This window comes from Ursus americanus, chromosome 3 (assembly GCF_024610735.1).
Source record: "Ursus americanus isolate L20-20 chromosome 3, mUrsAme1.1.p, whole genome shotgun sequence".
NCBI lineage: Eukaryota > Metazoa > Chordata > Mammalia > Carnivora > Ursidae > Ursus > Ursus americanus.
Genome location: NC_142129.1, coordinates 84,662,721 through 84,676,185, shown reverse-complemented (window position 1 = coordinate 84,676,185; position 13,465 = coordinate 84,662,721). Strand labels below are relative to the sequence as shown.

At 36.6% G+C, this 13,465-nt stretch overlaps 1 protein-coding gene across 4 annotated transcripts in view; it reads right to left on the bottom strand.

Moving 5' to 3' along the window:
- Positions 1 to 13,465, bottom strand: part of KMT2E (lysine methyltransferase 2E (inactive)) — a 93,895-nt gene that overhangs the window by 8,018 nt on the left and 72,412 nt on the right. For all 4 annotated transcript variants that reach the window (XM_045793427.2, XM_045793431.2, XM_045793430.2 and 1 more), the window contains 4 exons: positions 12,967 to 13,231; positions 11,910 to 12,008; positions 2,855 to 3,019; positions 2,245 to 2,553 (listed from right to left, as the gene is read on the bottom strand). In XM_045793427.2, the coding sequence (XP_045649383.1) occupies positions 2,245 to 2,553; positions 2,855 to 3,019; positions 11,910 to 12,008; positions 12,967 to 13,231 (838 nt within the window). The remainder of the gene's footprint in view (positions 1 to 2,244; positions 2,554 to 2,854; positions 3,020 to 11,909; positions 12,009 to 12,966; positions 13,232 to 13,465) is intronic.

Here is a 13,465-nt window from a genome sequence, read left to right as displayed (position 1 = left end):
AATAAATAAATAAAATGGTGTCAGCACTGACAATCACTGTTTGAAAATTTACATAGTCCTTTTTAAATTAATTCTGATTTATTTTTATCTACACTGTATGTAATTCAGTCTTTATTGGTTACATGAATATACCTGATCCCAAAATATGACGACTGTTCAACTTCGTAGGCTAGTTACAGTTATTTAATAAAGCAATTGTAATGGGCATGGAAATAAGGATAACATCTGTCAGCACAAGCACATTTTGTCTGCTGTGTGACCATTCGTATCTTTTCTATCTGGTAATCAAGTAATGTTATTTTTACTCTAATTTGTTAAAAAAAAGTACTAAAAGTAGTATATGCAGTCTCACACACAGATACACAGACACATTAAATAATCTACCGACACTGTCTTCCAGTGATAATCAGTAAAACATCCTAGCATCTTTTTTTTTCCCCTTCTTTTTTCCCCCCAATGTATGTACAACTGCATATCCTGGACAAACAAGAGAAAGCTCATGGAGTCAGCAGTCAGACTGCCTGGGTAGGAATCCTGGCTTTGCCATTTACTCTGTGACTTCAAGCAAGTTTTAGAACTTTTCTGCATCTCAATCCTTATCTGTAAAAGAAGGGTCATAAGAGAAACTAGCTCTACAAGTAGGGTTATTGTGAGGATTAAAAGAGCTAAATAACATACATAAAGCTCTTTGAGGAGCACAGTATCCGGCACAGAGGAAGTACTATGCCTTATTACACCGAATGAAGCCTTCACATTAGGGGAAATCATGATCATTTGGTGCTCGAACACTATGTTGTTAAAAGAGGGGAAGACCATCAACAAAACCTGTGGCAAAGAAGGCTTTTTTAGAGAATCAAATGGGAGCAAGAGTCTGTATCTCAGACCAAGAATTTAAATAAATTGATAGTGCCACAATTCAGCCATTTAAAAATTAAAAGGCAGGAATTAGGTCATATCTGTAGTCAAACAAGTAGCTTCTCTTTTAAACATGAGTTTTTCTTTTCACTAATGTAAATCACAAAGACAAGTTGCAGTTATTTTTTTGTCCTTCCAAAGTGGGCAAAAATAACTGCTCATTGTTTGGTTTTGTTTTTTTAATTCCAGTATAATTAACATACATTTACCTGCTCATGGTCAAGGCAAGTGTTGGCTTGCTTGTTCAAGATCTGTGGGGCAGTAAGGAGGAGTACACCCTTCCAATTAGACAGAACTGTGTTTAGATCTTGTCTCTAACTAACCCTCTGACTCGCCATTAAAGTATACTCCTGGTATGTTTACTGAATATACTTCTGGCTTCAACAGAACCTACAAACTGTACTGAATCTGGTAAGAACAAGATAAATTGGGTGCCTGGGTGGCTCAGTCATTAAGTGTCTGCCTTCGGCTCAGGTCATGGTCCCAGGGTCCTGGAATCGAGCCCTGCATTGAGCCCTGCATCGGGCTCCCTGCTCAGCAGGAAGCCTGCTTCTCTCTTTCCCACTCCCTCTGCTTGTGTTCCCTCTCTCGCTGTCAGATAAATAAAATCTTAAAAAAAAAACAAGATAAATTAAGTTTCAAAACATTTTGTTATGTAAGTGTACAAGAAGAATCCAGTTATGATCTAACCCCCCCCAAAAGAGCTTAAGGATTACCACTTTGATATCTCTGTTCCAATCTACTATAGTCTACTGGGTGTTGGGGGTGTTTCGTAAGGATGTTCTGTTATTTCTGAGCTGTAAAGCTCAGGTTGCTTGATCTCAGTGAACAGTTTCCCATAATTGCTTTATTAAGTCTGACAGTTTTTCAAAGATGAATAAACTCCTCTAAAACTACCCTTCTTTATGGCAATCATTAATTTCTTCACATAATTTTAATAATCTACCTATACTGTGGAAATTGTAGGAAATAATAAGACGGATAAATTGTAGGAAATAATAAGACGGATAACATGTAAAACCAGTTGTTTCTGCAAAGTGTAAAAAGTGTACATAGGGTACGCAAAAAAAGGAATTTTGATAAATTATTAAAATCATTACATTGCGATTTGCAATTCTAAAAGGAAGTCTTGATATACTGAATATTGTAACTCTCTTTACTGTTTTTAAGTCTCATTCTTAGTTTAAAAACTCCGTTAAGTGTAAAAACTATGCCTCTTGTTCTGTTCTAGTCCTTATGTTATAGAGTGAATCTTAAAAACACAAATATATTTAACATCATAAGACACTCTTGTTAGAAAAGAGTTCCCGTGCTCCTGAAGAGCCCTACCTTCTTAGTTTTCGGGTACTTCGCAGGACATTTAGTAAGTGCTGGGACTTCAGTTTCGGGAATCAGTTCTGCTAGTGCAGTTTCAGTTTCTGGTTCTATTGCAAGTACAGTATTTTCAATATCGTTCTGTTGTGAAGTGACTTCTATGTCAGGGGAAGATGGCTGGATATCTGAACACATGCTGACAGTCCTGTGTCTCCGACGCTGCTGTCCAATGTGAGTCCGACTCCGAGAAAAACTTTTTCTCTGTTTAGTTCTATTCACTTTGGCAGGGGTTGGCTTGCTAGCAGTTTCTTCTTTTGCTTGTTCCTAAGTCAAAATACAACAGGGTGGAACTTTTGATACTATGTTTATAGAAATGAGAAGTTGAAATCTAAAAGCATTAATCTACTTCAGAAGCTAATTAAGTTTATGAATTCTGATAACATAACTTTTTTTTACTCTAAAACAAAGAATCTTATATCTCAAGTCTAAATTCTCAGGATTTGAAAAATGCTACTGAACAGCATTAGACATTAAAAATTCTTGACAGATGCAACTAAATCAGGTGTGACAATTTTATCGGCAAGTGCTTAAGTATGAAAACAAAACCAAGCCCAAATAACAATACCTGAATAACTTCAGCATCACTGACAATCTGTGCATCTTTACATTCAGTTTTAACTTCAGTTTTGGCTGTGCTGATCCTTTCCAAAGCTTGTTCTCTTCTCTTCTCTCTTTTTTCAAGTCTGGCAAAAGCTTGCAGAATTGCTTCCATTTTCCTTTCTTCTCTTGTCTACAAATTTAAATTTCAAGTGGCATAATGTCACTGAGCTGAAGTAAAATTCAAAAGTCCAACTGTTCGTGGCAAATGTAAAAAATAAATTCTATGATGTTAGCAAAACATTTCTGTTGATGACAGCTGGGGGGGGGGAATATTCATTCGAGATCCTTCAGAGTCTGAAACATCTCAGGAAGCCTTGTCATTACAAATACATTGCATGAAAGGAATACTTGTTGGTTGACTGTCAACAATAAAGTAAAACCAAAAAAAAAGGCACAAAAAACTAATTGCTTTACCAAACTGAAAATTTTTCTCAATAGGGAAGTTAGCCCTTTTTAAAATAAGATTCAAAGTTCCCACGTTAATGAACGTTGAAAAGATCACATTCACAGAAACTTAGGGAGTGAATACATTATTGACATGTGGCAGGATATTACAAGGTGAAGTCCTGGGTTCAAATTATGTCTCTAGTCATTTACTATCTTTGTGACCCTAGGCAACTTAACGACCCTAGTTATTAACTTTTTTGAGCCTCTTACAAAATGTGGACAATAATAATTACACTTCACTGAATTGTTATTGAGTTCAAATAGAAAATATCTGTGCGGCTTGCCAACAGCACTTGGAAAATGGGAGGCGTTCCCGAAGTGTCAGTGATGATTCGCACTTTAGCCTTATCGCCCTCTGTCACAGTTCTTACAAGGCATTCTTCAACCCTCTGACCTTCCTGTCTTCCACTGACAGTTTAAGGCAGGGACTGAGGAACAGCAAGAGTTCCTTTGTCCTTCAGTTCTCTTTAGAGAGAGAATATTAAAAGCACAAGACCCAGAGCCTCGGCCTGTGGGCCTGGCAAGCACTTCAGCTTTCGGCCAGAAACAGGACGCACGTCCATGGACTGACAGAACCAGGTCCTGAGTCTCAGAGCCATTTGGCTTTCCTCCTCTTCTGTCAGTGACGTGGGGAAGAAGGGTTAGGAACTCCTGCTCGGGCTGCATGGTCTTCTCCACACTGGAGCTTTAGTCCCAGTAACTGTCAGCAGAGGTTTAAGCATTAAGACATCTACATTCTGAAAACTGCTTGCTGTATTTTTTCCTTCATTTTTAAAGAAAGATTTATTTTAGAGCTAGAGCGTGTGCTTGAGCAGGGGGAGGGGGGAGGGAGACTCCGCAAGTAGATGCCCCTGGTTAGCGCAGAGCTGGAAGTGGGGCTCGATCCCAGGACCCTGGGAGATCACGACCTGAGCCGAAATCAAGTGCACCTGCTAAACTGACTGGGTCCCTTTTTCATTTTTTTCACTCAATAAGGGGACAAAAATGGTCTATCAACAGACTCCTCTGACAATACTGCTAAGCTTCTAGTTAGTCACAACAAACTGCCATACTCCAAACTTGTCACTCTTACAAAACTATTATCCTCACTTTATATTACAGGTAAGAACACGGAGGTCCACAGAGGTAATAAGGTTGCTTGTTTGTGGATACATATGTACATATCCCGCTGCTCTTGCTTTAGGATGGGCAACTGGCACTAAAATAAACAGCACAGGCAAAAGTGGTCTTTTCACTGGAACTGAAGTTTACTCAAACCCCTTTCATCTTATGGCTCTTTATAAAAACCCTAACTTTAGAAATCTGGAGTAATTAAATGATTTTCCTAATGCTTCACCTGCTGAACAGGGGACCGGGTGAGGAGGGAGAAAGGGTTAACTACTATGGTTATTTTCTCTCCTCAAAAATTTTACAATAGATCTGACAAAAAGTACATTCTTCCAGAAGAAACAAACTTAGCAAGAATCATTTTATGTATAAAAAATTACCAGTATTTAAGATAAATATGAATTTATGACAAAAATCTGACATAGCTCAATATTCACTTGTTTTAGATGGAAAGACCAAATTCATTCAATTAAAAACTGAACTTCCAGGGTGCCTTGGGTGGCTCTGTCAGCTAAGCATCTGACTCTTGATTTTGGTCCATGTCATGATCTCGGGGTCATGAGATCCAGCCCTGCTTTGGGCTCTGTGCTGAGCATGGAACCTGCTAAGATTCTCCCTCTCCCTCTCCCCCAGCTTGCACACATGCACATGCAGTCTCTCTCAGGAAATAAAAAGTAAATACTGAACTCCATGTAAACAATACAATTAATTGACAGTCAAAGGAAAATACTTCAGAGATGAGTCAATCTTTTTGAGCTCGTCAGGATCTTAAAAAAATCTAGTCCTGTGCTGCCACAGAAACCAAAGCCCATGTGTATTACGTGACTCATTCAAAGGCAGAACCATAATTATTATCCAAGTTTCCTGGCTCCTAATTTACTCTTTCCAATTAACCACCACTGATACTACATAAAGCAAAATAAAGCATAACTCTTCCCACATTTACTACAACTGTCAACTGAAAGCACTAAAGAGATATCCCAATATTTTAATACAATCTCATCTTTAAAAAACAGACAAATGTTGGAAATGGAAGCACGCCTTTGATTTTTTACATGAAAAAAACATGCTAGTCTACTTTTAAATTCCTTAAGGTTCATAGGTCGTTCAGCATTTGTTTTCACCACTGCCTCTAACACATTCTTTGACACCTAACTGGATACACAGTATCTACTTAATGGCAGAAAACTTGCCAATTTTATAGACCTAACTGATAAATAACCAGTTTTATATATAGCCTGGGGTAATTACAGTTTGTGTAGGGGATTAGAGAAATTAGGAGTCCTAATTAACCCCAGCAGACCCTAACATCTGTGCTTGATGTGGTTCAGATTATACTTGTCACATTCGGCTTAGTGCTAAGACCTGCATATTCTGTAACCATGACTCATTATTCCAAGCCCATGACCAGACCTCAGAATCACTATTATCTGTGAGCCGGGCAATCACGGACCTGATACAGAACTAGAATTAGACAGGTTTGCCTTTCAGGAATACTACATTAGCTTCTGACATACTGTTAATGCTGGAGTACTGGATGCTAAACTAACCTATGAAGGATCCCTAATGAGATCAACAGACTGCTTTCATGACATGTGTCTTAGTTTATGGTCTTACGGAGCAAATATAGAATACTGTAATTCCTGTAAGCAGAAGAAAGTCTGCTTAACATCCCTTTATAGGATTTTATCACTTAAGTAGGTATTTTGAGTATTTTTATTCCAATTTTGTGCTTCTATATATAAACACACTGGAGCACAAATCTGATTTAAAATCATAAAAACTGATAAACCTGGAAGATACTATGAAAATCTTGTCTAAGCCTCCTTTCAGTAAATGGTGAGGTCCATACAGTTCAAGGGCACATAATAAAGAACACATATTAAAGTTTTATATACAATACTGCAACTGAAAAAATAAACTCCACTGAGTAAATTGTTAGAATTCATCCTAATAACTAGAGATAATTGGTACTTTTTCACTGAGGAAACAGAGCTGATGCCCTGTGGGTGCCCCACAGCAGCTTTAGAGGGAAATGTGCCTCGTAGGAGAGTGAAAGAATGAGAAGAAAACACAATGAAGACCTCTAGGGACTCATGGTTTATTTTTTTACCTTGCTAATGGGTAGAAGGGTTTCTTAAAAGAAAAAACTTGCCTTTTAAAGGAAAGGGAACCAGCAGGGTCAGCCTGCCAAATTACCCTACCCACAGCCTTGAAATAGAGAAAGTAAGAAATTCCTTACTCAAATAACTTTGCTTATCCTCTTAGAGATTAATTTATTAATCTTTTAAAAAGCGGTTCAGATTACTGATTACCAATAGAATAATTCCAAAATAAGAAGTATGTCTTGTGGGGTATCCCCATTTCTTCTCTACCAGATGAGGATTCCGTTTATCCTCACAGTACTGCTTCCTCGTTGATACTTATTTCTTAACTCCCTACATGCCATCGTCCATGAAGCTTCTCCAGAACCTGGCCACCTTTTTCACCCAGTACCTTCACTGGCCCTCAGCATGGAGTGAATACTCACAGCTTTGTTAAATGAGTAAGAATTGTGAATGTATAATAGAAAGCACGTTGTCACTGTTACGTGAAAGTATGGAACAAAGTATTTTAACAAGATTTTGGAAATCGTGAGTTTATTACAAGGCAGCTAAAGCTGAGTATCCTCATTTTGTTTGAACAGAATACCAATAAAAATAAATGGGTTCCCTTCTGCTATGTAATACCATAATGTCATTAATCACTCACCTTTAGAAACACAATTCCTAAACTCTGTAATGAGAGAAAATGGGACCTAAGAAAACTGAAATTAGTAACCGACAAACAGTCATGTTATTTTTAAGGGCTGAAAACTAATCAGGTGGGTGATCACATATCTTCAGATGAGTTTCCTGGCAAGAAATTTATCCTAATGATATCTTACTATTAAAGTTTCTTCCACATCTTCTAAAGCGATCTTCTAAGTCAAGTCACTTCCTAGAGGCATTAGGAACAGCAGGATTCTTTCTAATCTTTTCCCACAAGATGCTTGTTCCATCGAATAAAAATCGGTAGATGTCGAAGGTATCACCACAAACAAGCTGCAAGGATGTCTAAGTTTATGAAATGGTTTCATAAACAGAATTAAGTCTTTAAGCACACCATGTGTACACTGGGAAACTCAAAGTTGGGGACCTGAAGCACTGTTTACTAAACTCAACTGGCCACAAAGCTCTTTTTTTCACAAAATGTATTAGAGTTCTGTGGAATAATTTCTGGTGTGAAGGATGAGGGATAAGAAAATTATGGAGAATTCTGCATCCTGGCAAGGCCTCCAGGACACTACCTGGCCTATAAGAAAGCTTCAGTTAATTCACACTTACAGGCTTATCTACATCTCTACTTAAATGGCTGCCACAAATATTTAGTAGGCTCATTTAGTGACCATGTACTTTATAAAAGCCAGCACATTTTTTTCCCTAGGAGCTGGGGCTATAACAATTAACAAAATTACAAATTCTCGCCCTCATGTAGTTTATATCCTAGTGATACACAATTCCAGATTTTCCTAGCTGCTTGACAAGTTGAAGCATTCATAACCTAGGTGACCATCCTTTCATACCCTTTTTGTTTTTTAATTTTTTTTTAAAAAAGATTTTATTTTTCATTTATTTGAGAGAGCAAGCACAAAGGGGGGGGGCGGGAGGAGCAAGGGGAGAGGGAGAAGCAGACTTCCCACTGAGCAGGGAGCCCGATGCGGGGCTCAATCCCAGGACCCTGAGATCATGACCTGAGCCAAAGGCAGATGCTTAACTGAGTCACCCAGGCGCCCACTTCTTAAATCTCTATCCTCGTAAGTGTGAAGGCCTCCTGAACCACCTTCCCTGGACTCCAGTTTAAGCAATCTGACTACAATATACCATCAAACATTGCCAAGACTATATATCCCCACAGTACAGTCTTTCCATAATGCCACAAAAAATTATTTTGAAAACACAGATCAGAAGATACTTTAGGAAGTTCTTTTCATGCCATTATAAATTGCGAAGGGCAAGCCTCCTTTTTTATTTACATTTTTTAAAAGCTTTATCACTTGTTAGTTCAACAAAATGCAGTGAGCTTCCCAATACCTAACCCCCTGCCGCACACTCTCTTTACCTCTGACAAGGTTATGGTCACCTCACCTCACCTGCTACTGTGTACCTGGGGGCGTCCACTCAGTAGTGCTCTGGTTCTGCAATTAGGTGACTATAAACAGCCTACTGTATTTCAACTGCCATAGCTTAACTGGGCTGATTATAGGATTCTCCAAAGTGAATTGCAACCCACTTCCAAAGAAGTATTTCTTACCAGCTAAAAAGCAAATGTCAACCATCTACTCAGTCCTATAACCATTTAGGCACAAATTTGCTTTTGTAAGCAGGTAACAACTTTTTAAGGGGGCAAAATAATGGAGGGAAAAGGAAAGTGTTATTGAAAGAATAGCTATCTGGCCATATAATAATAATTTGAATAAATATTCTTCCATGAAATCTTTTTCAACATTTCATGTGATCTGCTACCAACCAACCTTACTTCCCAACTCCCCCCCCAAAAACAGCCTACATAATCCCAACCAAGTATGATTCATCACTTTTATAACACCCCCCCAGGCTATTTTCCCTACAGGCTATTTCTCCACTCACTGCCATACAATTAGGTACAAGCTAATCTGTACTTGTTCCAACCGTACTCCTGAGGGCCATCATAAATACGACCTATTTCATGAAATGGCCTCTGAGCACCCCCACCCCAACCACAACTCTAAGTTATCATATTTATAGTTCCTTTACCACATTTCTTGCTGCACTGTAATTGTTTCTATAAATGCCCCTGAAGGCAGAGACATTGTCTGATCTTCCAACGTCACCAAAAAGAACAAGCAAGCAAACAAAATAATATATCCACTGGTGCAATTTTTGGGAGACAGAACAAAATGCTAAATATTAGGTTGTGTATGAAACTGCCATTTATGTAGGTAAACACTGTCGAATCAACAATTTCATAGGCTTCAGCTATACTACAAAAGGATGGGCTGAAGGATATCTGAATTTGGACATTACATGGTATTTACCTGTGAAGAGAGTATGACTAACTCCTTTTATATCCCATTCTCATGAATATACAAGAGAAATAGTATCTCCTGTTATATCCACAATGATTTAAAGTCTGTCCTCTCACAGAAGGAAATTTCAAGCAGTTTAAGAGAAGTTTCTCAGGAGTTGTCCTTAATCTTTCCAACTGTTAACCTAACCAATACAAAAGGCAGACACTAAAGGCTGAGATTAATATTTAAACTTTTCAAAACCAAATATTTTGTTTCTCACAAATACTGTGTTGGCAGGGGTGGGGGAGACCATGCCAACTGGCTTCGGAATCCCAGGATGCATTCTTTCACATTCTGCTTGAGTATATCCAAAAATTCTATCATTGAGATATCAAAGCAAATGTACCAATTAGAAATAGTAACACTACAATGATTTTGATTTCTAAGTATTTATTTCATATCCCTTCAAAATACCAGACAAATTCTAAACACTGATGCTTTTCAAGTTTTCCACATTTTACTCGTATAAAAAATACCCAGCTGTACAGCAACCCTAGAGGCAGATGTTAAAATGAATACGCTAAAATGGACACAGAATTTGAAGCATTCACCTGTATTAATATAGCATACTAACAAGTAAAATCAGGACCAAACGTGGACCAAGGAAGCCTTTTTAGCTGTCCAAAGTTCCATCAACAAAAGGATATTTCTATTTTCGCAATTTATAATGGCATGAAAAGAACTGGGATCTGAAAATGAAGAGTTCTAAGTTCACAGATTTTCTCAGCATTAAAAGATATTTTTTAAGTAGCCCCACAATCATAAAAACTTTTTTAAAAATGCAATCTGAGTAAAATTACTGTTAAGGGCATTAAACAAACCTTTTCTTTTTTAATCTCATGATTTTCTCAAAGGAGTTGTTACAGCCCTTAAAGTCACTTGTGAAAGAGGTTCCTCCTACCAGACACATGCCTCAACCAAAAACAAGTGATACCCTACACTGGTTTTGCAGTTTAGTGCAAATACACTGCTGTGGCTATCGTGGAATGAATGGGCCATTACTGAAAATCTAGTCAAGAGAGGGCCACAGGTAATTTGGGTAGGTACAGGTAATTTAGATGTAACCAAATCTCAAAATTCCTTTAGGTACAGGAAAAAAACTCTTCTCTTTATAACCAACTTCCTTCAGTACTTTCTCCTACAGAGTTGTTTTTTTGTCTCTTTGATCTCTAGTATCTCCCTATCCCCTCAGAGCAATGTCTCTGAAATCCAGAGGCTGTGAAACAGTTCCGCATCGCTTTCACAATTGTGAACATCAGCAATGAAATAACATTACAGGAATGACCATCCAGGGAATAAAACAAACTTAATGCTAAGTATGCCTACAAAGACCAAATTTCAAAGACCCTGCTCTAAGTATATGACACCTGAGATTCCATGGAATGCAGCATGAAAATCACAGATAGGAAACAAGGAAGAATATAAAATAAAAAGGAGTGGGGAAAACCCATACTAAGATCATTAATTGGTGTGTTAAGTCATTTTCAAATCTTTGGGCAAACTATACCATAATACTTACTTAACTGGCCTAAATATTATATCCACTGCTAAATTAACGTGGATTTCTAAGGAAGTATCTTGTATCATTTCTTGTATTAATATATATATTATATATATATATTTATATATTATATATATAATATATATATTAATATATAATTATTATATAATATATATAATTATTAATATTATATCCACTGCTAAATTAACGTGGATTTCTAAGGAAGTATCTTGTATCATTTCTTGTATTAATATATATATAAGATATATATATACAGATATATATATATAATATATATATATATAATATATATCTGTATGAAGAGTAAAACAAGGAACATAAATACAAATGCATTTTAATGAAAACCTTATTTTATGATACCAGTATGAGATACAGACATAGTAGCTACCAAACAGTCGGGTGGTTTTGGTTTTGTTTTTGTTTATGTAAGTCATTTATTTGGTGCTGTTATAAGCTTTAAAATTCCATTTTTGCTTTATATTAAATTATAGAAGAGAAAAGGTACATTTAGCTAATGAAAGACATTTCAAACAGTAATTCTGGCATTAAAATTTATTAACAGTTCTCAGCTTCAAAAATGTTAAATGTCATACATTCTAAAATTTCTATTGAACACAAAATAAAAATAGAAAAGATTAGTGCAAGTTACTTGAATGGTATTAACAAAGCCAAACAGAAATGCTCAGTGGCACATCGTGTTTGCTAACTTGAAACAAAGAATAGTGTCAGAACCCTCCTAAAGGCAGCAACAGTTACTATGGGAAGAGCAGTTGTCACAAGAGACAGCATGAAGCAGCCACTGGCTTCCCAACTTACCATCTTCCTTTTCCTTTCTGCAATCTGCTCCTCTGATTCCATTTCTACTTCATTGCTAATGGGAGTTTTTTCTTCTATATCGTCAATAAAATCTGGTTCCTGAAAGATGGAAATGACTGCTTTATAGAAACTACTATTCCATCTACAAACTCAGGACACTGAACTATTACAAATTTAACCACAACTAACGCAGTCAACATAGAAAAATTACAAGCCTACTTAAATCCATTTCAGAACTTTAAAACTGGTTTTAATTCGAGAGAACTTTCAAAATTAAATAATTTTGCTTTTTAAAGTTCTAGTCAATAATGTTATTAACAGAGCCCACAAGGTCAAATATGGTAGCACAGCCTTCTGTTTATATCCTTCCCAAAACATAAACACATAAAATGACTTCATAAAACCCAGTGCCTAGAGATACCAAGTGCTCAAATAAATGTTTGCTCAATTTAAAACTTATGGGAAAGTATCATTAAACTGATTAAACTACTAAATTATGGAAGATGGGGTACTGAAGATGAGCGAAACACCTTACTTAATTTTCATTTTAAACGGTCCCTCCTAACTTCCATTTATGTAGAGGGCATATAAAAAACTATTCCCTGGCAAGGCAGACATATGGGCCAAACTCAGCCCCCAAAATTATCTTATGTGTTAAGAGAATTTTTTCTGAAAAATCTTCTCTCTCATCCTTATAGATCTGATTTAATTATGCCTCAAATGTTTAAAAAAAGGAAATTAAGACTTTAAATAAGAACACTTATTAACATTAAGGACAATACCATCTGGGAGAAGTTTTTAAATTACCCACTTACAGAAAAATCTTGTATTCAATTCTGCAAGGATTTGCTGGCTGAGTTGTTTAACAAGCTTAACAAACACTGCACAAATTCCACCAGAACTTGTGTACTTGTGTTTTATGCTTCTAAGTGCTTCCTTAAATAACAGATTTAACTTTAAAATTTTAAACCACTTTACATAAAAAAGAGGTTAAAACATTACAAATTATTTTCTTTTGTTGACTTCTGTTGAGAATCAGAAGAGCATAGTTCAGTACCTGATTATTTGATACTGATAGTCTCAGTGGAGAAAGCTTTCTCTGTTTAGTTTCTGGGCTCTTCATTTTGTTGGTTGTTCCTTCACAATCCAAAGTAATATTCTGATTCTGTGTATCTTTTTCTTTTGAAATATCCTTTTCTTTTTTTCCTTTTTTCCTTCTGGTCTCATAACCGCTATTGATGTTTTCCGTGGATTCAGAACTACGTTTCAGAACAGGGCACTCTGGATTTTCCTTGAGGCATGCGCAGTCCACCTTGTACTTACTGGAAAGATAACCAGTTAAATATTTACTCTAGACACAAACTGTAAAATTTTCTAATCCATTTTAAGCTGCAACTCTGTAAAATTATATGCTGCTACTACTACTTATAAGCAATCCTTACTTCGTGCTAATTTTGCATTCCCATGGTAAGTATCACAAACAAGTTTTTCTCCCTCATTTAAAAAACATAATCATTAGAAGTTGATTTCTGACCAGAGATCAGGCCTTCAATCGT